Source organism: Apis laboriosa, unplaced genomic scaffold, assembly GCF_014066325.1.
Source record: "Apis laboriosa isolate Shangri-la unplaced genomic scaffold, ASM1406632v1 scaffold42_cov153, whole genome shotgun sequence".
NCBI lineage: Eukaryota > Metazoa > Arthropoda > Insecta > Hymenoptera > Apidae > Apis > Apis laboriosa.
In genome coordinates this window covers 817804-838823 of record NW_025223257.1, presented here as the reverse complement: position 1 = coordinate 838823, position 21020 = coordinate 817804, and the positions used below count along the sequence as shown (strand labels likewise).

Sequence of the window (21020 nt, the reverse complement as noted above, 5' to 3'; positions counted from 1 at the left end):
TCCTCGCGCGAGTCGTGAACGTTTACCTTCTCGCCTCGATGGGAATAACAAACCAAGCTCTGGTCCGATTAAATGAATTTTTATTCGAGCCACACACGCATGCACGCACGCACACACGCGCAGAGAGTCGCATGGCACGGTTGGTCAGGCCCGGCCGTTTAACTTAATGCATAATTCGTGCCTTGTATCGATTCGTTTGGAAACGCTTTCGTCGATGCGTGGCCTAATTACGGTTATAATACGGGTATCGAGAAGACGTCCAGGCGTTATCTGAACGACGGGAACGTCTACCACGTCCAGGGAAACGCGGCCAATAGTTGCGCGATACTGGAAATCTCGTTAACAGGGGTGCACGTCAAACAGGAATTCCCGATTAACAGGCGAAGGGGGCAAGGTCGTCAGGCCAGAACACAATTAATGCACAGATATCCCTTCCATTCGCCACTCTAATTAAATCTCTCGCGGCGCGCATTCAATAACGCCTGGGAATCCTCTCTCTTCTCTTCTCGCATTGTTTAGTTCTCTGCGATACAATTCGTTGAGCCCTTTCATCCAAGATCGATGAATATATATATATATATATATATCGTGATAAAGGGAGGAGGGAGGGATGGAGGGGCGAAGGGGAAAAAATGGGGTGGGATTAGTTGTAAGTATCGACAGAGGCCGCGTTGAATTAACTCTTTCGTATCGCTCAACCCTGAATCCGATAATAGCGATCGTCTCTCTCGCGTCATTTTTCTAGAGAATTTAGAGTTTATCCTAAGATCGATCGGTATCCTCGTTGGCGCGTTTTTTATAGCCTAAATCCATCGCCGATAATCAATCAATCGGTTGAAAGATAATTGTCCAAAGTGAATAGAATGTTGATTATCGTCCGCCTCGAGGAAACCGTTCTATTGTCCGTATTACTGTTGCTTGTATTACCTGTTTTGGTATACACAGGCATATCAGAACTCGAGGAAATTGGTCGAAAGTGTCGGTGGCTTTGTATCGAGGACAGATTCCTATATAGAATTGGCCTTCGATTAAAATATCTTCGTTCTAGATCTAATTTGTCAGTAATCTTAACAACGTTGAAAATTCTTAATCTACGTTTCTTAACATTCTTAGGTCGGTATTCGATTAAATAAAAAAATGATGAACGAAGAATTTGACTTATTCGCGTTTCGTTCCCAGTCCTTGCATACTTTTTACAGTATCGCATAAATGAAATATTCATCAAATATGTCTTACTTCCAATCTAATGGTCCTCGATTATCAACATCTTTTTCTTTTTTTTTCTCCCCTTGTATTTCTCGAGATCTTTCTCAAAAATTACTTACAATCCATCTCCGCATCAAGTCGGCCTCGTGGTCTCTTCGCTCGGTAATTCGTAGAGAGCCGTCGAGTTCAGTTCCTGAGTATGTCTTCGAAACGTGGATCCAAAGCTGGTTTCATTGAGCGTGTCCTGTCTACCCACGCGTCTCCTTTGCGAGAAATTTATTCCCCGATTACTGTTCCTATCCGAACTATCTGTCGTCTCCGTTCGACATATTCTTCTACTCCTTCTCGGTAGACAACAACAAAGATATTTGTTGAATCTATAAACAAAATCTCTGTTCATTGATATATACGAGTGCATATATAACATATGAATTGCGAAATTCTATATTTAATGCTAACCTTCACGCTCGTTTGTTTATTTACATTTCTGAGCTGTTTGTTTACATATGTGGGAGGTTTGTTTACATTTCCCGAGTGTTTATTTACTTTTTCGAGTTCTCTGTTTACACCAAATCTTTTTATATCTTTAATCGTTTGTTTCCATTTGCAGGTTATTTATACATATGTTTAATCGCGATAATGAACGATTTGAATGGAGAATTGTCATCTCATTGAATACACAAAAATTGTAATTGAAGGAATCGAGGAAAGGAAAGGGGTCTGTCTTTTCTCTTCTGTTATTCTTATTCATAGGGCGTAGGAGTAGTGTCGTGCAATGGCATTTTTCGATGGACCCTGTGTTATAATTCATTTATGCCGTTATACTCGCCTCTTGCGAAAAGTTCCGCTGATAAAGTAAAGTGCAATAGGATTGACGCAGCTGTTGATGAAGCTCAGGCAGAAGCCGAGGATCCTGAAGACGTGCCAGAAATCGTCGTAGTCTTGCTTGGACGATGGACAAAAATGGAACCATAGCATGAACACGTGATGTGGCAGGAAGCAAATAAAGAAGATAACTACGAATGCTATCACCATCTTGCCGACCTGTTGATCATATCCATTAGCGATATTGAGAAAATGGATTAATCAAGTCATTAAAAAAAAAAAAACTTTAATCTCTCGATTTCGAATAATTGTTTCGATTTCAACTTTTGATATTTGATTGCTTACGATAATATTATTACACGTTTTTACAATCTTCAAATTTTATTTCTAATTTCCTTTTATTAGCAGTCTTGTCTTATCGTGAAAAAAAATAGAGATCGATAGAGACAATGTCGCGGAGAAAGATTGTTTTTTCAGAACGAGTATAGACACTTCACTTCACGAAAAATAAAAAAGCGATAACGGAAACTCGTTCGAATGAATCGATTATTTCGATTGCGTCTTCGAGTGGATTGGCAACAGATAGCGATTAAATTGAATTTCGTCCACGCGTAATTCCAAAGCGATATCTAAAAAATTAAATTTGGCTTTCGATCGACGTATTCATAAGTTAATCGATTACATTAATTGGATGGATTGTTCCACGAGATAACAATGTTCGATAACCAAACACGATTTTTCGAAACGAGTGTCGGATAGTTTCTTGTTATCGGAATGGATTAGGGAACGGCTGAATGGATTCTACGAATGAAAACATGGAAGAAGTAAAAGTAAGAAAAGTGGTTGAAAGATTTCATCGTATCTCCAGTTGCCACGCTTCGATGCCATCCTACGTTGAATGATTCAAACCGAACTGGAGCATCGAATTGATTAAAAAAGTCACTTTTAAAATATACGATAAAAATTTTATCTCGCAGAATATTTCACTGTGCATTTATTCAATAGTGAAAGTAATAAATAAACAATTTATAAATAGAATATATTTATAGAGAATATATTTATAGATTTATAAATAGAACGATATAGAAAAATAAATAAAAGAGAAAGCGAATTTTCCTCGAAAAAATAAAAAGTGCGATGCAAAAATGAATTTTTATTCCATATCACGTACAACAATTACAAACAAATTATTAAATGATGCGAGGTTGAACCAATTGAAGGAAATTGAAATATTAGCTTGTCGTGAAACTTGTGGATGTAATTCAAGATGATCGACCGTCGCTTTTCATTCGGATACAATGTGGAAAGTGTAATAGCTTCCATCCCAACGATGCTTTAGAACAACTCTATCCACGGTGATTTATAATTGGCCTTTTCTCTCAGAAATTATTGGACTTGGCTTGCTTTACAGAGGCTTAACCGTCTATCAATTTAAACTTATATCGCTTAACCATTTATCCCATCACATACGAAAGTTACTCTGCAACTATTGTACATGCCAACCAATACTATTTCGATGAAAATTATATCGATAAAATTTTGGATTTTACGTATAAACTTTATTTTCTTCTTTTCACCGTACCTTCTTACGTGCTTTAATTTGTTCCATACGATGACATCCGGTGGACAACTCGCCTGGCATATTCCTGGTGGATAGTTCGAGGTGTCGTGCCATCCCCAGATAGAATCCAGTTATCACTAGCAACGGTATCGCATAGTAAGCGAGGAACTTGAACATCACCATTCCCTTTTGATAGCTCTGTCCTGCGATCCGAAACGAGATATATATATATAAAAACGATACACGCGATACATACGATACGACTTGGTGCATATGATTCGAGATAAATATTGAAATAGCGATGGTAAATAATTTTTATTTATTTTTTTTTTTTTTTTGCTTAAATGAAATATTGGTTTCCCAGATAAGGGATATTCGTTTGACGTGAAATACTCACCGAATTCCTCGGGGAAGGGACTACAGATCAGGATAGAATGATTACTCTGTAACGGTACGGTGGGCACGTAAGAGAAAAAGGCAGCTGGCATCGCCAAAACAATTGCCAGCACCCAAATAAGGCAGGCTGTTAATATCGTTAATGGTTTTGCACTGAGCCCGGCTACATGGCGGCGAATTGGATTCACGATGGCACAGTACCTACGGCGCAACAGGCATCCTTTTCTTCTCTATTCATAAATTCATACATTTTACAATCGTTTTTCTTTTCTTTTTTTTTTTTCATACAATCGTACACAACGCGAATCGAACTTCCTCGACAATTACAATTGAACAACGATAAAAGTTTTAACAACGGGATTGTAGAGGGACATCGAAGGAAAATTTTAATTCAACGTTTAAAGTTTCGTTTGGATTACTGATTAAACAGACGAACGACCAGTCGATTGGTCCATTAATGGGGCGGAACTTTGTCAAAGTTGGAAGAGCTGCCCTATCCCTGGGACAACAATTTCCCAACCGTAACTGGATTTGACAACTTACCTCTCGGCTGATAACGCGGTCAGAGTGAAAACTGAGACACCGATCGAAATATCCTTGGCGCACTCCGATAATTTGCAAACTGCCAGGCCCCACGGCCATGACTCAATCGTGTACAGAAGCGACGTGAACGGTACACACGTTATGATCACCTATGATTGATAAAGCTTCGATAAATACTCCGTATTTTCTAAAAAAATCATAAGCGAGATGTTTAATTAGAATTTCATTGTTGGAAACGATCATTATTGGAAAATATTTTTGCGCGATCCTGCCGCGAAATTTAATTAATTCGGGCATTATTTACGATATATGGAGAAAGGATAGAGAAGGCTAATCTCCAACGGAGATGAAAATGATATTTGCAGATGGCCGGAACAAAATTCGAGAAGCAATAAAATAAATAGTACCCGACAATTTGTAATTGCGCGAGAAACATTTATCAACATTTATCAACATTTATGAATGTGTCGTTGTTGCTCTAGCAAATTGAAATTAAAATGTTAAACGCCCGTTTATAGGGAGTAAGCACAATTAAAAATATTCGCGACAAATTGAATAGATCGCAGCTTGTCATACGATCGTGTTTATATTATAGAACAGCACACCGAGAGATATTTTATAGAAAAATATTCTTCGATCAATGCTTGCCATCTTCTATTTCAAATATGTGCGTATATTTTTTATATTTTACCAAACGATAGAGAAATTATGATAAAGAGCCATCATAGAATATTCATAGTCGCATAATCATCAAAACACGCGTCTTCTTTTCGTGCTTGAACGCACGATTATTATTTAAAAAAGTATAATTGTTGATACAATTTTTATTCGCGATATATGCGGATGATAAAACCGCATTGATCTTCGATAAATCCTCTGCATAGTTATAAATAATACATCGATCAAAACGCATATGTGACGAACTCGTTATCGAAAATACACATACACATTGAATCACATATAAAAATATTGTTATCTACGACGATGAAAACTTGAGAACGACGATCAAAGTTTCAAAGTTCGTAAAGTTGGCGAAATGGTTGTTCACTTTGGATATACGAAGGTAGGTTCGTTTATTTTCTACGCGAAATCGTGACGTAAAAAGTATAGGATATATCCTAGATTCACTCACATCGGATTTATCAACGCGATCTGAACAAATTCTGAATAAATTCTGATATTTCCAGATACAAACGACACGGATTCTAGAAACATTTTTCGATTGACGGGCAATCGAATCGGAAAGAAGCTCTCGTCTTGGGATTTTCTCTCATTTGTGCATGGAATATTCACAAATCCATGCCAACTTTGTCGGAATTCATTCGATATGTTTATTAATACTACGTACATTTTTATCCATTACATCTTACTTAATATCGTATGATGGAAGATGGAAGAAGAGTACAACGATCGTAATTTATGAATAATAATGAATCGAATCGCGTTGCGCGTTGATTATCGGAATTAATCAATCTCGATTATCTTTCTAATTCAATCTATTCGATCATTCATAGAATACACAGATTTATATAATGAATCTTTGAATGTCTCGTGCATTTTTTATGAATACAATAACAACGTATTTATTCGTCGTAGAGAAGCAAACATTTTTCCAACGAATTTTTTTCGCCACATTTCAACAAGCGTTAAAATATCCCTCTTCGTTTCATTTATCTCGAAGGAAAGAGGTTTTGGTTTTTCTTACCAGGAGATCGCCCAAAGCCAGGGATAAAACGTAGGTATTGGGCACATTTCTCATACTGGCGTGACACACGAGGGTGAACACCAGAATCCCATTTCCAATTACACCGACTACCAAGATTAATAAGAATACAACGGGTACTATGTAAGTTTCAGGTCGCTGGTCGTATGGAACGTAACTATCGTCCTCTTCATCCTCGTTTCCTTGCATGGAAAGGGTCGTTGCATTCAGGATCACTGCCATCTGCAAAAACACAACCGATCTGTCTCCCATTGTGAACTTACTTCACCAGCAATTCATCTCCTCTTACGCGTACATGTTTTCATAGAGTACTTTCCCCCGATATTTTTCGCGGTATATGAAAATAAACGGCGCATTCTCCCCCTCTCCCCCATTTACACCAAACCATTGTTGCTTGAAAGTAGAATCTGTCCCATTCGCGTTGTTAAAAATCCAAATTTTTCGTACAGGTATATACGATGTATCTTGGAAAAAATGAAAGCAAAAAATTTTATATCGACGTTTATATCGGGTTTCTCTCGATTGATTTTGTTTGCGACGAATTGCTGATTGTTGTTTCGTCCCGTTACACTCGTGGTTAACAATCGTGGAAAAATTGGATAACGAGTTTTTTTAATAGTTGACTAATGGCAAATCTGAAAACTCAAAGCGGTATTAATAAACGGTATGACTCGATATATTGTCAAGGAATTAATCATGAGCACTTAAATATATTGTTTCAATGGAAATAAAAAAACGATCCAATTTTCTATATGACATATTTTCACGAGTGGAGAATATTCGAGGCGGGCACGTGAATGAATGCAAATATATATATAGATTAAAAAATAAAACGATAAAATCGCGTGTCCACACGGTGAATTGATAGTCAAATAAATTGGTTTTTCTTTCTTTCTTCTTTTTTACTTTTTTTTTTTTTTTTTTTTTTTTTACTTGAATTTACAAAAACCACTTTGATACGGATATTCGTATTCGAAATACATTCGTCGTGCAGCGACACGTAATTTACACGTAAATTCATGTGGTTTTCGCATGAAGGAAAAAGAAAGAAAGAAAAAAAGGAAAACAATAAAAAAATGAGAAAAGTGAAAAAAAAAAGGTGAAGAGAATTTTTATTCTTTTTCACAAAAAATAAGGTTCTCGTCGCACGAAAAAGATTTTCTTCAGTCATTGACGGTCGCCGAGAAATTACATTTTGTAAATTCTGTCTCAACGTTTTAATATCATTCCCCGACAGTGGCTCGAAAATCCAATGTATATACTCTAAAATAGATAGACGAGAAAGAACACAGGAGAAAAATGGAGCTCGTACGACAGTCGATATTTCATTGAAATATCATTTTTCTCGGAAATATCTTTCCTTACAAACTCCATTACTATTTAAAATACTTGTTTTGCTTTAATTCGAATTTTCGTCCCGTAAAAAGATAATGGAAATCAGAATAATTTCTCGCGTATAATTTCTCGAGTATAAGGCTTGTGAAAAGAAATCGAAGGAATAATCAGATATTTTGATGATCCGCAGATTTTGTGCAATATTTTCCCAAGTAGAAACACTTGGAAAACCCACTTTTTCCGCCATCTGGCGGATATTTTTAAATCGCGGATGAACTTTCCATATTTTTTTTTTTCTTTTTCTTGAAACACTTGTCGAAAAATCAAGCACATGTCTCGTGAACATATCGTCTCTCCAAGCAAATTTAACAAAAGTGACATAATTTTATCCAAACTTCTTCATTACTTGAAGAAGCTTCGTGAGATTAATGGCCATGACAATTAAGCCATGAATGAACGGGAGCGAAAGCCAGGATTAAATTTCTGATTAAGCGCGGAAACGAGAGATTAAGGAAGTTGTAGGGTGCATCTTTTCTTTGGATCAAGTGAGAAGATTAGGATAAACTATATAGTTTATATCTGAACGAGCAAACAGAATATGAGATTTGTGAAAGATGAGGCGTGGGCGAAAATGGCAAAGTTTAATGTAGATCGAACATCGTACGTTAGAATTGCAAATAGCGATCCTTGCGATATAGAAACACCATTTTAAAGAAAAGGAAGATTTAGGATGAGATAATGAAATGATATTTATGCAAGCTTTTCTTCTTCGCCTGCTTTTCATTTTTTCTCTCTCTCTCTTTTTTGTCTATTTTTTTTTTATCTCCTTTACAATTCTTCGTCATTGAAAGTTTCGATTTGAAAGAGAGTAGAGTCATTTTTCATTTCACGCGATGCCACCCTCGCTTTTGTCCCATGAAACCTGCGTATCGATATCCGACTGTCCGATAGAGAATCGCAATAAAAATTAATCAGATTGATCGCGATACTATACGATCTCTCTGCCATTTTAATTTGAAATAAACTTGCCGACAACGAAGATTTCATTTCTCGAGAATATTCGTCGATATTATAATTTCATATCGTTCCTGTGAGAATAATTTCGCAACGAGCAACTTGTAGACTCTCGTATATGTACGTTTCACTCTTGAAAGGAAATTATTATCTATTTTTGACGAATCTCTTGGTTGTTTTAACCCGAGAGTTCTTTTTTTCTCTGTTTCATCACAGTTTAAAGGAGAAACTGCTCCTTTCAATTTTCTATCTAATTATAAATTAAATATACGAATTTCGATAAAGATAATATCGTTTTAAGAGATCTACGAATTTCTGGGGAAAGGAAGTTAAATTTCTTCATTTAACTTTCCTCACCTGATCAGTCAGAACAGTAAGCAAATATTTTTTTTATCCCTGAGTAACAAACGTCAATCGAATTCTTCTTCTTCCGTGAAACGGTGATAATTTGATAAGGTATCAGAAACTTCGTTCCATTCTACTTTAATTGTCAAAAATTTATGACAACGGTTTTGTATCATCGATGAACGAATGTGCAAATTTCACCTTTGAATTTGTTCACTTGTGGTCGTATTCCTCGACTTTCCAAGATCCCGTTACTAAGTGAACCGTGAAGATATTTTCGCGTCGCCATCATCCACGTTACATTAGATATTTTTCAACAAAAATGTCTCGATGCCGACACATTGAAGATTGAGAAATGGAAATGGACATCATTTTCCATTCGAATGAACTTACCTCCAATTACGTTAAATTGCATACTTGTTGCAACTTCATTATACCTGAAATGGCTTCCCCCCATTTTCTCGTGTCTCTACGGTTCCATTAGCTCGAATATTTTCACTATCTTATCCTGTTTTGCCAAGCTTTATGCCATTTTAACGCGACATCCCATGAATTACGCTGGATTTATAGCCAAACTTCGGATCACAAAGTTTACGAGCGGAACAAGAGCTGATGTATTTCGTGCCTTGCGTTAAAAATGGCCGAATTAATTTTAAAAACTATTATTCGAAACTTTTGCATTGAATTGTATTAATTTTTGGGAGCGTAGAAAAAAAAAATATTCCACCCTTTTGCGATATGCATGGCAATTGTTATATCGCGTTAAATTATTAATTAAAGTAATTGTACGTATACAAATTGCACATTAGGGATTGTTAACTGTGTCGTCTCGTAATTAAATATCGAATTAATTTATTTTTCAGTAGTTTTGTTCATTTCACATTTCGTTATGGATAAAATTTTTACGCATTATTTGAAATTCTTTTTTACCCTAAAAAAAATTGTATTTCAAAGAGTTAAGATGAAAAATCGAAATATTTTTACTTGTAGAATCTCGAATAAAATATCTCTTCTTATCTTGCTCTTTGAGAGATTGGAAGGATCCTTTCTTGCGAGCAAAACATCCTATTTTCTAGTTCCAGATTGGTTAATGGAACGTCTTCGATGTTGCAAGTAACCTGTATTCTCGATGTCGTAGACATTCATTCCTCCTCCAACTCTTCCATTCTCGATACGACGAAATTGAACAGCGGTTTTAGAATGTCAAAAATAAAACGAATGAAATATTGATCTATCGAGCGATTGATTGAAATACAAACCAGCCATGGAGACGTACGTGAAAAAGCGTGCACAGCTTATCAAAAAAATAATTGCTGTCATCGCGTTTACAAGCAATTAACAATATTATACAAATATTATTCGTCGCGTCATACACAGAGATTAATTATTCGAAATTGTTTCGGATTGAAACGAAGTGGATTCGTTCGAACGGAAGATAACACCTGTCACATTGTAAACAAAATTGCGAAATCCGATGCGATTAAACGTAATTTTTAATAATAATTATCCCGACGATGTTAGTGATGATATTCACAAGGAATTACGGTTGCGGTGCGTAGATCTGACGTTGTCATTTGCATATCTCGTGGAGGCGAGCCACGTTGAACGGAAGCAAAACCGATCATCGATGAACCGTGGCCGAAAAATGGATAGCGCGAGTATTACGATTCGAACAACTATTTTAATGGAGTACGCATATTCATGCGCCTTCAAATTTGATCGCCGTCGTAAAAAAAAAAAAAAAAAAGTAAAAAAAAGTGAAACGATCTGATAGCTCCATAGCCTTCGATAATCTTTTTTTTTTTTTTCCTCTTCTTCAAATAACATTCCAAATATTTAATATGGAGATCATTCTTTGAAAGAATCAAAAATTCATTCATTGAATATCCTAATTATGGATTTTTATTTTCGAAGATACTTCTATGAGAGGAGAGAGATTAAATTTATGCCATATGTATGCATCATTAATTTCGGCGGAATCGGTATTTAGATCCCGAGATTCCCTCTCTTGATTTAAATCCTGGCAATTAATCCTACTCAGAGCTGGGTAAGTTTGAAGCCTTCCCTTTTGAAAGAAAGTTCCTGATATATTGCCGATATTATGATTAAGTGTGAGCATTAAGGATAAATGCAACATCAACAATGTCTCATAAATGGACAAGATATGCAAAAGTTTCTCCAAATATCCTGAATATTAAAAATAATTCGAATAAAATGAAATAAACGCTTTTGAAAGGGAACTTTTCGAAGAACAATTTCTTCAAATTTCAAATCGAATCGAATACGATATCAAAAGATAAACGAATCGTATCGAACATGGATGAGTGTTAACGCAAAAGGTTTTCGGTTCTTTGGAAAAATTTCCCCGCATTTTTATCGACTATTAACCTTTACGAGTTTCAGGATCGTTTAACGTTATCCCGTTCGAGGAAAATATCTTATCGCATCAATAAAATGGTTTTTTGGCATGCAAAGGCTGAAAATTTCGATTTTAGAGGAAGGTTTCTCGATATATATTCTCATGGTTGCAATGGCGCGGTTTTCCAGTTATTTTAGGCGAGATGAACAGGCACATTACTAATTTTTAACTAAGCGGTTTAGTTTGCTTTGATGCGTAATTTATGAAAAGCTTGAAGCGAAAATTAACAATGTGTGTGTGTGTGTGTGTGTGTGTTATGCAATAACGTTAAAGGGTTTCGCTAGATCGCAAATATTTCCAACAAGTTTCCACACGTGAAAACACACGTTAGTCCTCCTTCCAATCTTTCGAAGCTAAATTAATCTTCGTTAACAGATGTATTCAGCTTTTCAGTATTCTAACTTCATTCCTTTCTTCTGGCAACGGGAAAAGTTCGTATCGCCCGCGGATAATCCGAGTAGCTAGTTAATGAGAAACTTCATCCTTGTCTCGTTTCCAAGACGCAACTTTTCCAATTGGTTGCAGCATCCCTAGTTTCCTAAATCGAAATCTCCTCTCGTGACTGTATGCAAATGAAACGAATGGAAAGGAGAAAGTAATGTCTTGGAAACGATGATGAGACGAATATCGGGCTGAGGTATTCCGTTCCAAGGAAGATTAAAACTGTATCGCGAAGACGAAGAAGAGTTCTCGTCGTCGTCATCGGTTTCATATATCGGATGATCGGTTTTAAAATTGGGGGAAAATATAAAGAGCCAAGCCAAATATACCATTAAAATCGAAAATTCGTCGACATTGTTTTCACAATCCAACTTTCGTTAACTTTCGCGATCGCAATATTCGCGAGATCCAAATCGAACTAAAATTTGATCTTATCGACAATCAATCGGATAAAATTCGTGGATCAACGAATGCTCAACGAATTCGAATAACGCACGATGATCGGTATATAGCATAAGTTTCCAGGGAAATCTCCATTTCCATATCAATTTCAAATCTGGCTTGCGAATGTATCTATCTGCGAATTTCATAAAAATCCAATCTCATCCTTAATCTATATCTTTATTTATTATCATGCGTTCCTTTAACGTCTCTTGACGACCCGATATTATAATCTATCCCGTGTATCGAAAACTTTCTTTATTTTCGTTATTTAATGAAATTTAACGAGCCACTGGAAAACTTTCGTCTTAACTCTCCTTAACTTGTTCCCCGCTCTCAGAATTCCTCTTCAACTAAAAAATAATTAAGAGAGAGGGGAGAAAAAAAGATAAAAAATGCTTGGTACATTACAACAGTGGTTTATTCTTGTCGACAAATGGCTAACTTGGTTTGCAGCTATTTTTTTCTAATAACAATGATGTTGGTTTTTTACATCATTTACGAGCGATAAATTTCGCTCGTGCCAAGCACATGCTCGATGCACCATTCGCGATATTTGTCTTTAATTAACGCCGATTTACTTGGTCCTCTCTTCGCGTTTTCCTAAATAAAACACTTATTCACCTTTATGGCGTCATAATGGCACGGCCCGAGTGCCTAAGGCGCGAAAAAAAAAAATGGAAGAAAAACGTGAATGGAAGGGAAAAATGTGTATCAATTGGTGAAATTACAAACGAGAATCCCATTTCCCGCGTCCCTTTCTTTTCAATCGAGTAATTTCACGCTTCAAGGTTTGGAGAGAAGGGAATCATTAAGATAACGAGTTATCAGTGTCGCAAATATTCTCGACCCAGTGATACGATCTACGAGATAGTAGACCGAAGTGGTCGGTGAATACCGGCTACTTTGTCCGGGAAATTGCGTTATAGTTGGTCAAAGAGCTTTTTAATCCATCGATACTTCGTTCGAACAACCGGAAACAAGTAAACAGTAATCAAAAAGGAGATGGTGTCAACGCGATTAAGGGCACAATGACAAAAATAATTCGTTTATCTTAGTTGGTAGTATCAAAGTTGGTATCAAAGTATGTCGAAAAATGAACATTGGAATTCCGGATCACAATCGATTTATCGCTGAATTTTTTTTTCTTTCTTTCTCCCGTTCATTCCCGCTCGACGAAGCGATTTTCTTTTCTTTTTTTTTTTTCACTTCAATCTCGCAATTCAATTATGTCACGATCAATTAATTCATTCTTGAGACGAAGAAAGAAACGATCGACGAAATATTAAACAAAGCTATTAATTGATTGTCATGTTCGATTTCGTTATTAACGCTGATAATCATGGATTATGCAACGAATATGCTTAGCGATATCTCATTGACATAACCGCTAATCTATCCAGATGTTGCCTATTTAGGATTTAGCGCAATTATCGTATCGACATTTAATGTATCGAATCGATTCGCATCTCACACGCGCAATACCCGTCGGGCAACTGCCCTGTTTCGAGCAAATTCGTCTCCTTTTTTCCCCACCGAAAGAATCGAAAGAATCGAAACATTTGAATAAAAATTTTTCTTCACTTTTCTCGTCTCGCCATGGGATACTTTCACCATTCTTCAATCTTTATTAGAGCTAATCGGTATTATTTCGACAGAGATGCAGATCATGTTGACTGTCGATCCCATTTGCGACTTTCCGTCTCTCTCTCTCTTCTATCCTACGCGGAGTGTTTTTCAATGAGCTTCCTCTACGTGATTGCACATCTTTTGGGTCGAGCGATCGGAAAAATTACACGGTTCCGATGGGAGGCAACGAAAGCAGGTGACGCGAAAGGGTGAGCGCAAAGGGGAAGAAATATCGCGTGGAAAAAAACCTCGATTCTTCCGCTTTCCGGTGGAAAGGATATCGATCGATTCCGGGATCAAAAGGGATCTCGCATTACAATTAATTACACCTGATTCGAGAAAATCTCGTCTCGCGGAACGAGATTCCTATCTTTAGAGCGGGAAATTCGCCACGAAAATTCAATTTGAAAGGTGTCCACTCGATGATAAATATTTCATATTGTGACTGCACCGATCCTTTTCAGAAACAAAAATTCTTCTATTATTACGAATTATTATTAACGTTTAAATATGAAACGATATGTTTTGAACTCGTTAAAAAGAAAGAAAGAAAAAAAAAGAAAAAGTTTCATTCATATTCATTATTAATATTGAAATCGATGTACGTAAGTAACTCGATCGGATGCACAGGGAAATAATTCGAATGTTCCGCTTCGTGTCGTTCGATTGTAACATCAACTTGCAATCTTCATCCACGCAACAGAGAAAAATAAAGAGAGCGAAACGGCAAACAAGTGGCAAAGCAAAACGTGGTCATTTGGACGTTTAATTAATCGAACGTTTCCTTTGAATTATATTTTTCAATTAAAAATTATACGTACAACGTTTAACGAACGAATAGATTTGTTACGATGTCCATTCCGTGGAGACCTCTATTGGACGAAAAAAGAATCAGAGATGAAGGCTTATTCGCACTTGTACAATCCTTCGCATCCCGGTCGAAACGAATTGTATTTAATTAAAACAGATCGTTTTCGGGGATCTCCAGTGCGAATCTAATCCAGGGGATCAATGCAAATTATTTTATTATCGATAATTTCGTAACGCTGGATCGATCTAAAGGTTTAAAACTCTTTTCGTAAATTCGAACATCTTCCTTTCCTTTCCTGCAATTATCAATCGTGTTTCGTGTTCCAATATTCGTGGATTAAAATCTTCCACGTTCTCACGGATGGAATTTTATTCCACGGGACTTATTTCATTCGAGAAACATATCTTTCTTTTTCGAGACAACGAAAACGACAAATCGTATCAAACGAGCTTTGAAAATCGCGAGAAACTTTTTTCTCATCCGCCAAAGTCTGCCGATTAAAGTAATTTTATACAGATACGCGTGATTCTGTAAGGATCTCTCTTTCCTAAAAGTAAACCTTGATTTATTCAGCTTCTTTATTCCGTTTCGCCGGAAGCCGTATCGTTACGTATACTCGGAACTTAAATTGAAAATCGGTAAATAGCGATGGATAAATGATCAAAAGGATGGTGGAAAAAATTTTCGCTTTAATCTCGTAGCTGTTCTCGTAGATCGGCTCAACGTTTCGAAACTCGTCGAAAATATTCAAGAGGAGAAATTCAAGAGAGAAAATTTGTTAAAAGTTTCGAGGGTTTGGACGTCCTCTTGGGAGACGAAGTATGCTCTAATATTGTCTCGATCATTGTCGATCGGAAACGTTGAAATAAATTTAGTTTAAAGTTTTTTTTCCTTCTCAAACTACCCGACTCGAGCGAGCATTAGCATTTCTGGAATTTTTGAATTAAAAATAATACCGAATAATACCTCTTTACACTCATTTTATATGCCATATTTTGATATATTTTCTGATTGTATTTTCTTAACTTGATTATTCTTCTCCCCGTGCAACAATTATCATTTTAATTGAGATTCAGATACCCCCGTTGTTTTCGTTCTAGATAAACTTCACGGAATCGCGTACCTGTTTACGTTTAAAAAGTTTAAATAGACGTTTTCTCGAACCAATTTTAATCCCATTCCGTTACAATAATTAATTGTCGCGTCGAAATGCATCATTTCGTCACCATTAATCCTTTTTTCTGATCACGTTGCTCGATCCTCTCTATCTTTCCACGCGATAAACAAGGTTACTTTCTTTTTTTCTTCCTCAAAGAATCTCTACCATCGCCACGAATTCGATCGTGGCGCTTCTCATTCGCGAGATCAACACCTCGTCCTCCCGTTTAAAAAAATCGTGTAGGCGACATTCAGAGCGAGAAGAACGAAAAGTAAGATGGGATTTTCAACAAGTCGAATCATTTCAACGAAACGAGTTTATTTTAACCTTTCGTGCAGGCACATGTGCATTAAAGGATTAAACGACTATCCGTTGATCACCGCTCCGATTGAATGCAAGGGTATCTAGTATCTGGTTTGTGGTACTAATTTACACCGTTCTTAATAACATATATACATTTGCATACGTTACGGAATTCTACCCTCGAATAATTAAAAATTAATTTCTAATTCGTCTATTTGTTTCTAACGACAAATTTTTTATCAAGTTCCATCATCTTCGCATCTCTGACATTCTCTGGATAATTTCTCGAGTTTAATTAATCGAACAGAACACGGCGAGACACGCGAGGTTGGAATTTAATTTTTTGGTTACGAAGAAAAGGAATAATACATGAATGGAGGCATTTCCTCGACGTTTCCTCGCGGCTCCTTTTTCGACCAGGTTATTCCTCGAGTTACCAAGTTAATGAACCTTCCAAGCAGCTCGTACCTTCCTCTCTACTCTCCTGTAATCCGTCACTTGGGAAATACTGATCGCCATCGAACGAGAAAGGGACAAAAAAAAAGGAAATCAAAGAGAGAGAGAGGGGGAGAGAGAGAGAGGCTTAGAAATTTTTTTTGCGACGAAGGAAACTGGTAGCCATCGGACGAATAATCTCTCGCTTTGGCGAGCGTAATCAAGGCAAATTTTAATTATTCACGCTCACCGTTTAAAACATTTGTTTATCCTCGTCGTGTTAAGCTTAGCGTAAAGTCGGTAATTAGTCGACGACACTTTTAAGATTCTAAAGATATTACAGTCGGATAATCAAGGTAATTAAACCGAATAACATGTTTTTCCTCCGTTCTTCTTTATTCGCCAAATCAAAGAATCCCTTTCGATTCGTAGCGTAGTTTTGGCTTCGATCTTCTTCTGATTCGATCCATCCTTCCGAATTTCCATCGATTTTGCCAATTTCAATGTTTGGTCTGTGGCTCATGATGGTACAATTTTCATTCTTGATCTCGTATTAATCAAATTGATAATAAGATACCTCGATGATAAAATGAGGTATATTCGTGACGTTAAATCCTTAAGAAGGGTAAGAATTATTTAGTTATCGAAGTTTGCTTCGAGCTTTTATTTCTATCTATTTCTATCTTGTACGTGTTTCTTTTACACGATGGTGGATGATACTCGAAACTCGAGTGGCTCGAAGCGATTTCGTCGAAGGAATCTTCAAACGTCGAAACTTTCGTTGGAAGAAAGTATTAAGAATCGTTTGCAAATCTCTGATGAACGGTAACAACCGCTTTTCATTTCAAGATTAATCGGTAAAGTTAAAGATTGGATTAAGAGGGAAACCCTTCTTGAACAAATTTATCCGCACGTTATTTACAGGGACGATGATTTCTTGCTTCTATTTTATTCCCAATGGATGCAAGTTTTCGCAAATTTTTTCCTATATCTATTAAAAAAAACATTTCGTTCATCAAAGAAATTCTTCGAAATTTCGAAACGTCAAAATTTAAGATATCTGCAAAATCTCTAAAACTAGAGAATTTTTTCTTTTTTGCCGCAGATACTATCGTTGATAAAAAAAAGTGTGGAAATAATATTGAAAAGTTCAAAGGGTTTTTTTTTATCTTGATAAATCGTTTGTACTCGAAGAAAATTGTCCGAATGAGAAAATTGCGATAATAAAGCTTCTTTTAACAACCATCGATTGGTGTACGAATTATGAATTGTATCCGTAAATAGTTGTGTCTCGCATAAATGCACTAAATTGCGTATTATCGAAAATGCAGGTACCTCAGCGTTTCAAGCATGGAGCATCTTAATTAGACAAAGTGAAGCTTCGCTTCAATTGTTTCATTATAGACTCGTTTGACACTCCTGTTTGACTTCCTATACAATCGAGAGAGTGCATTATGCATTCCGCATGTATGCACGAAATACTCATCGATATTAGCTTTCACGTCACTTTCTTGTGTAATCGAAAGAAGAAAAAAAAAAAAAAAAAAAAGAAATGTCCAATTAGTTAGAAACACGGTATCTGATTTCGTATCCAAATTAAGTTTCGTAACAAGATCGTTAATAAAACAACAATAATTAACAAAAGAGGAAAAGAAAAAAATTGTTCTTATCGGGCTTTGCAAATTCATTCACCAAGTGCCATCTTTTCCTCGTTCGATGCAAATGGCAAGCGATAAGTGTTGGCAACGCCAGTTCCAGAGAAGTTGAGGCACTATGTCAAACTTAGTTGACACGTTAAACAAGCGTCCAAGCGACGATCATGGAATACGTTATTTCTCGATCCAATCTGCCTTGTTCCTTTTTCACTTCTCTCAAACTGTATCAAATTGTACGCATAATATTCTACTTTTTTCAAAAAAGTTTCATTCGATATATTGAAATCTATTAATCGAATGCTTGTTTATCGTGAATGAAAAATTTCGATACACGAATTAAATTATTTAACGAATAATCAAGCGATTCGATACGGAACTTTAGAATTAATTGGGAGAGAAAAAAAAAAAAAAAAAGAGTTTCCTCTACGGTATTTTTATTAATGCGGAAAAAAAAACACGGTAAATAAAAAAGTCGATACGTTTGTTCATCAACGCGATTTTTGCACATTTGCCTCGTAAACTCGAAATTCTTGAGCAAACGAGAAATCTTTTTTCCCAATCTTTTGCTTTCCTTCATCTCTCCGCCGATGAAGAACACACGTTTCCAACCGAATCGTCGTCAAGAGCTTTACCCTCCCACTTTTCACTTCGAGTTTTCTTCGATTCGACGACACGTTTTCACCACTAGCTAGCTTCATTTTATTCTTCGCGCGTGAACTACTCTAAACACGATTTATGCGGCAAGCAACAATTCGTACGAATTTTCTCGACCGTGCGGAAACGCAATAAAACGTTCGAGTTATTAAATCAAAATTCGCGTTGAATTATTCGTTGAAACTACTCGCGGACGTATCTCGGACGCGAGACGTGCAATTTATTCATCGTTGAATTTAGAGAAGGTTGATCAGAATGCATAATAATCAAGGAAATCTTTGCGTGATTGTTATAGATGTTAGTTGAATTGTTGTGTCGTTGAAAAAGGTATGGACCTCGAGATGGAAAACAAGGTTGATCCAAGATGGTATCGACGGTGTTAACAATATCGTGATCACGCGAAGCTCGAGAATCGGAGGCATTTTACGTTTAAAATTAGAAAACCACTTGTAAGTTCGCGGCGATGTATCCGCGTGCATTCCGTTCGAACGAGAAATGTTTGCGTATCAATTATTCGCCACTTCACCTACGTTTGTATAGTATATTGCACTCTATTTTTAAACCTGCGTGGTGTAAAATCAGCTTTTTCGAACAAATGCAGAGAGCTTTCCTCGCGAAAGTCAAATGATTTCATTTCATTTTCATAATTTCACATTTTTCATAAACGTCGAAAAATATTCAATGTCAAAATTCATGGATCTCCTCAACATTTTCCCATTTAAATTTCACAATACGTGTTTAACAATACGTGTAATTACCTATTCTTTACAAATTTGCAAATTACAAACGCCCTGTTAGATATAATCCTATTACAATTTGCGAATTGTGTTTAGTTATCCTTGCAAAGTGACATCGAACGGAATAACTCGATGGATCCTGTTTATCGATAACTCAATTGAGCAACAGACTTCGTAAATGATTTTACCTTTCACTCTGCCTTCCTCCTGCTTTTCCTCCACCACGAGCCGCTGAAAGTTTCGCCTTTTTGAAACGATCTTTGATTCCTCGTGTCTCAACCGATCTTCATACATTGCCTGGCAAAGTGTACGATGCACACTCGCGCGCCATTCACTCGAGGCTTCCTTTCGGGCCCTCCCCTCGATCTCGACGGGGCAAGATACATTTAAATTTAAATCAATCGGATATAAATAACGAAACAATAGAATTTTTCCGCGAGGAAATTTTCTAATCGCTAGGATAAAGCGCGAAAAACTACTGTCGCCGACATATTAAAAGCACACGAAGGACGCGCGTTTCCTTTTTCAACGAGCGACCATTCGCCATAGAGATCTCGTCACGAGAGAAGAATGGATTCACAGTTGAAATACAGTTTTAGTTATCGCTACCACTACTAGATATCAATTCGGCGAAATCGACAGCGCGCCGTAAACTGAAGCGAAACTTGGATTTGCGGACGTTCCGCGCTCCCTCCACGCAGTCGCAAAACACGATGCATCGTTTTGTCTACCCTTTCTTCTTCACTTTCCACGCCCGAGACGTTTATTCGAGGATGCGCCCTTCCGAACCACCCCTTCTCTTCTTTTTCGAAAAATCGAAAAACAATACGAAGCGATATTCGAAAATCAATTTTACATCAGTTTTTTTTCCCCATCATTCTTCTTTCACGGGGTAAAATTATTATTATTTCGCGATACTCTAATCGAATTCCATCGATTTTTTTTTTCATTAAATAAACCGGATTCGAGGAGATAAACCGATTACGATGAATTTGATTTTGTAATAAATGGCGATTCAATCAGAGATAATTAGAAATTCCAATAAGAGTAATTATAGCATTACGTCGCATCGAAGTTAAATTATGATCAAGATATCCTAGCTGCCCCAACGAGTTTAAATTATTGGTCGATGACGATCGATATATTTACGCGTCTATCCAAATAATGTATCGTACAACAAACGACACGTGGTGTTGAGTAAATATCCTTCTCGATCTCGCGTTCGAAACAAACGACGAAGATCTTGAATAGGAATGCGTCTATTGTACTTCGTACTGCCACGGCTCATATTCAAATCAATACACAGAGATTCGCCGCAACAATTTTCTCTCGAACAATCGGTCATTTATTTTGCATTCCTCGCGTGCAACGTGTTCTTTCTTCTTTCA

The 21020-nt window shown here is 36.7% G+C and overlaps 1 protein-coding gene across 1 annotated transcript; it reads right to left on the bottom strand.

Moving 5' to 3' along the window:
- Nucleotides 1-1120: 1120 nt before the first annotated feature.
- LOC122716184 (neuropeptide CCHamide-2 receptor-like) lies at nucleotides 1121-20092 on the bottom strand. The gene is made up of 7 exons (XM_043939039.1): nucleotides 19821-20092; nucleotides 6237-6476; nucleotides 4532-4680; nucleotides 3990-4189; nucleotides 3614-3795; nucleotides 2036-2250; nucleotides 1121-1583 (listed from the first exon to the last, which is right to left on the bottom strand). The coding sequence occupies exons 2-7, from the start codon at nucleotides 6474-6476 to the stop codon at nucleotides 1340-1342; spliced, it is 1230 nt and encodes a 409-aa protein (XP_043794974.1). The 5' UTR covers nucleotides 19821-20092; the 3' UTR covers nucleotides 1121-1339.
- Nucleotides 20093-21020: the final 928 nt, after the last annotated feature.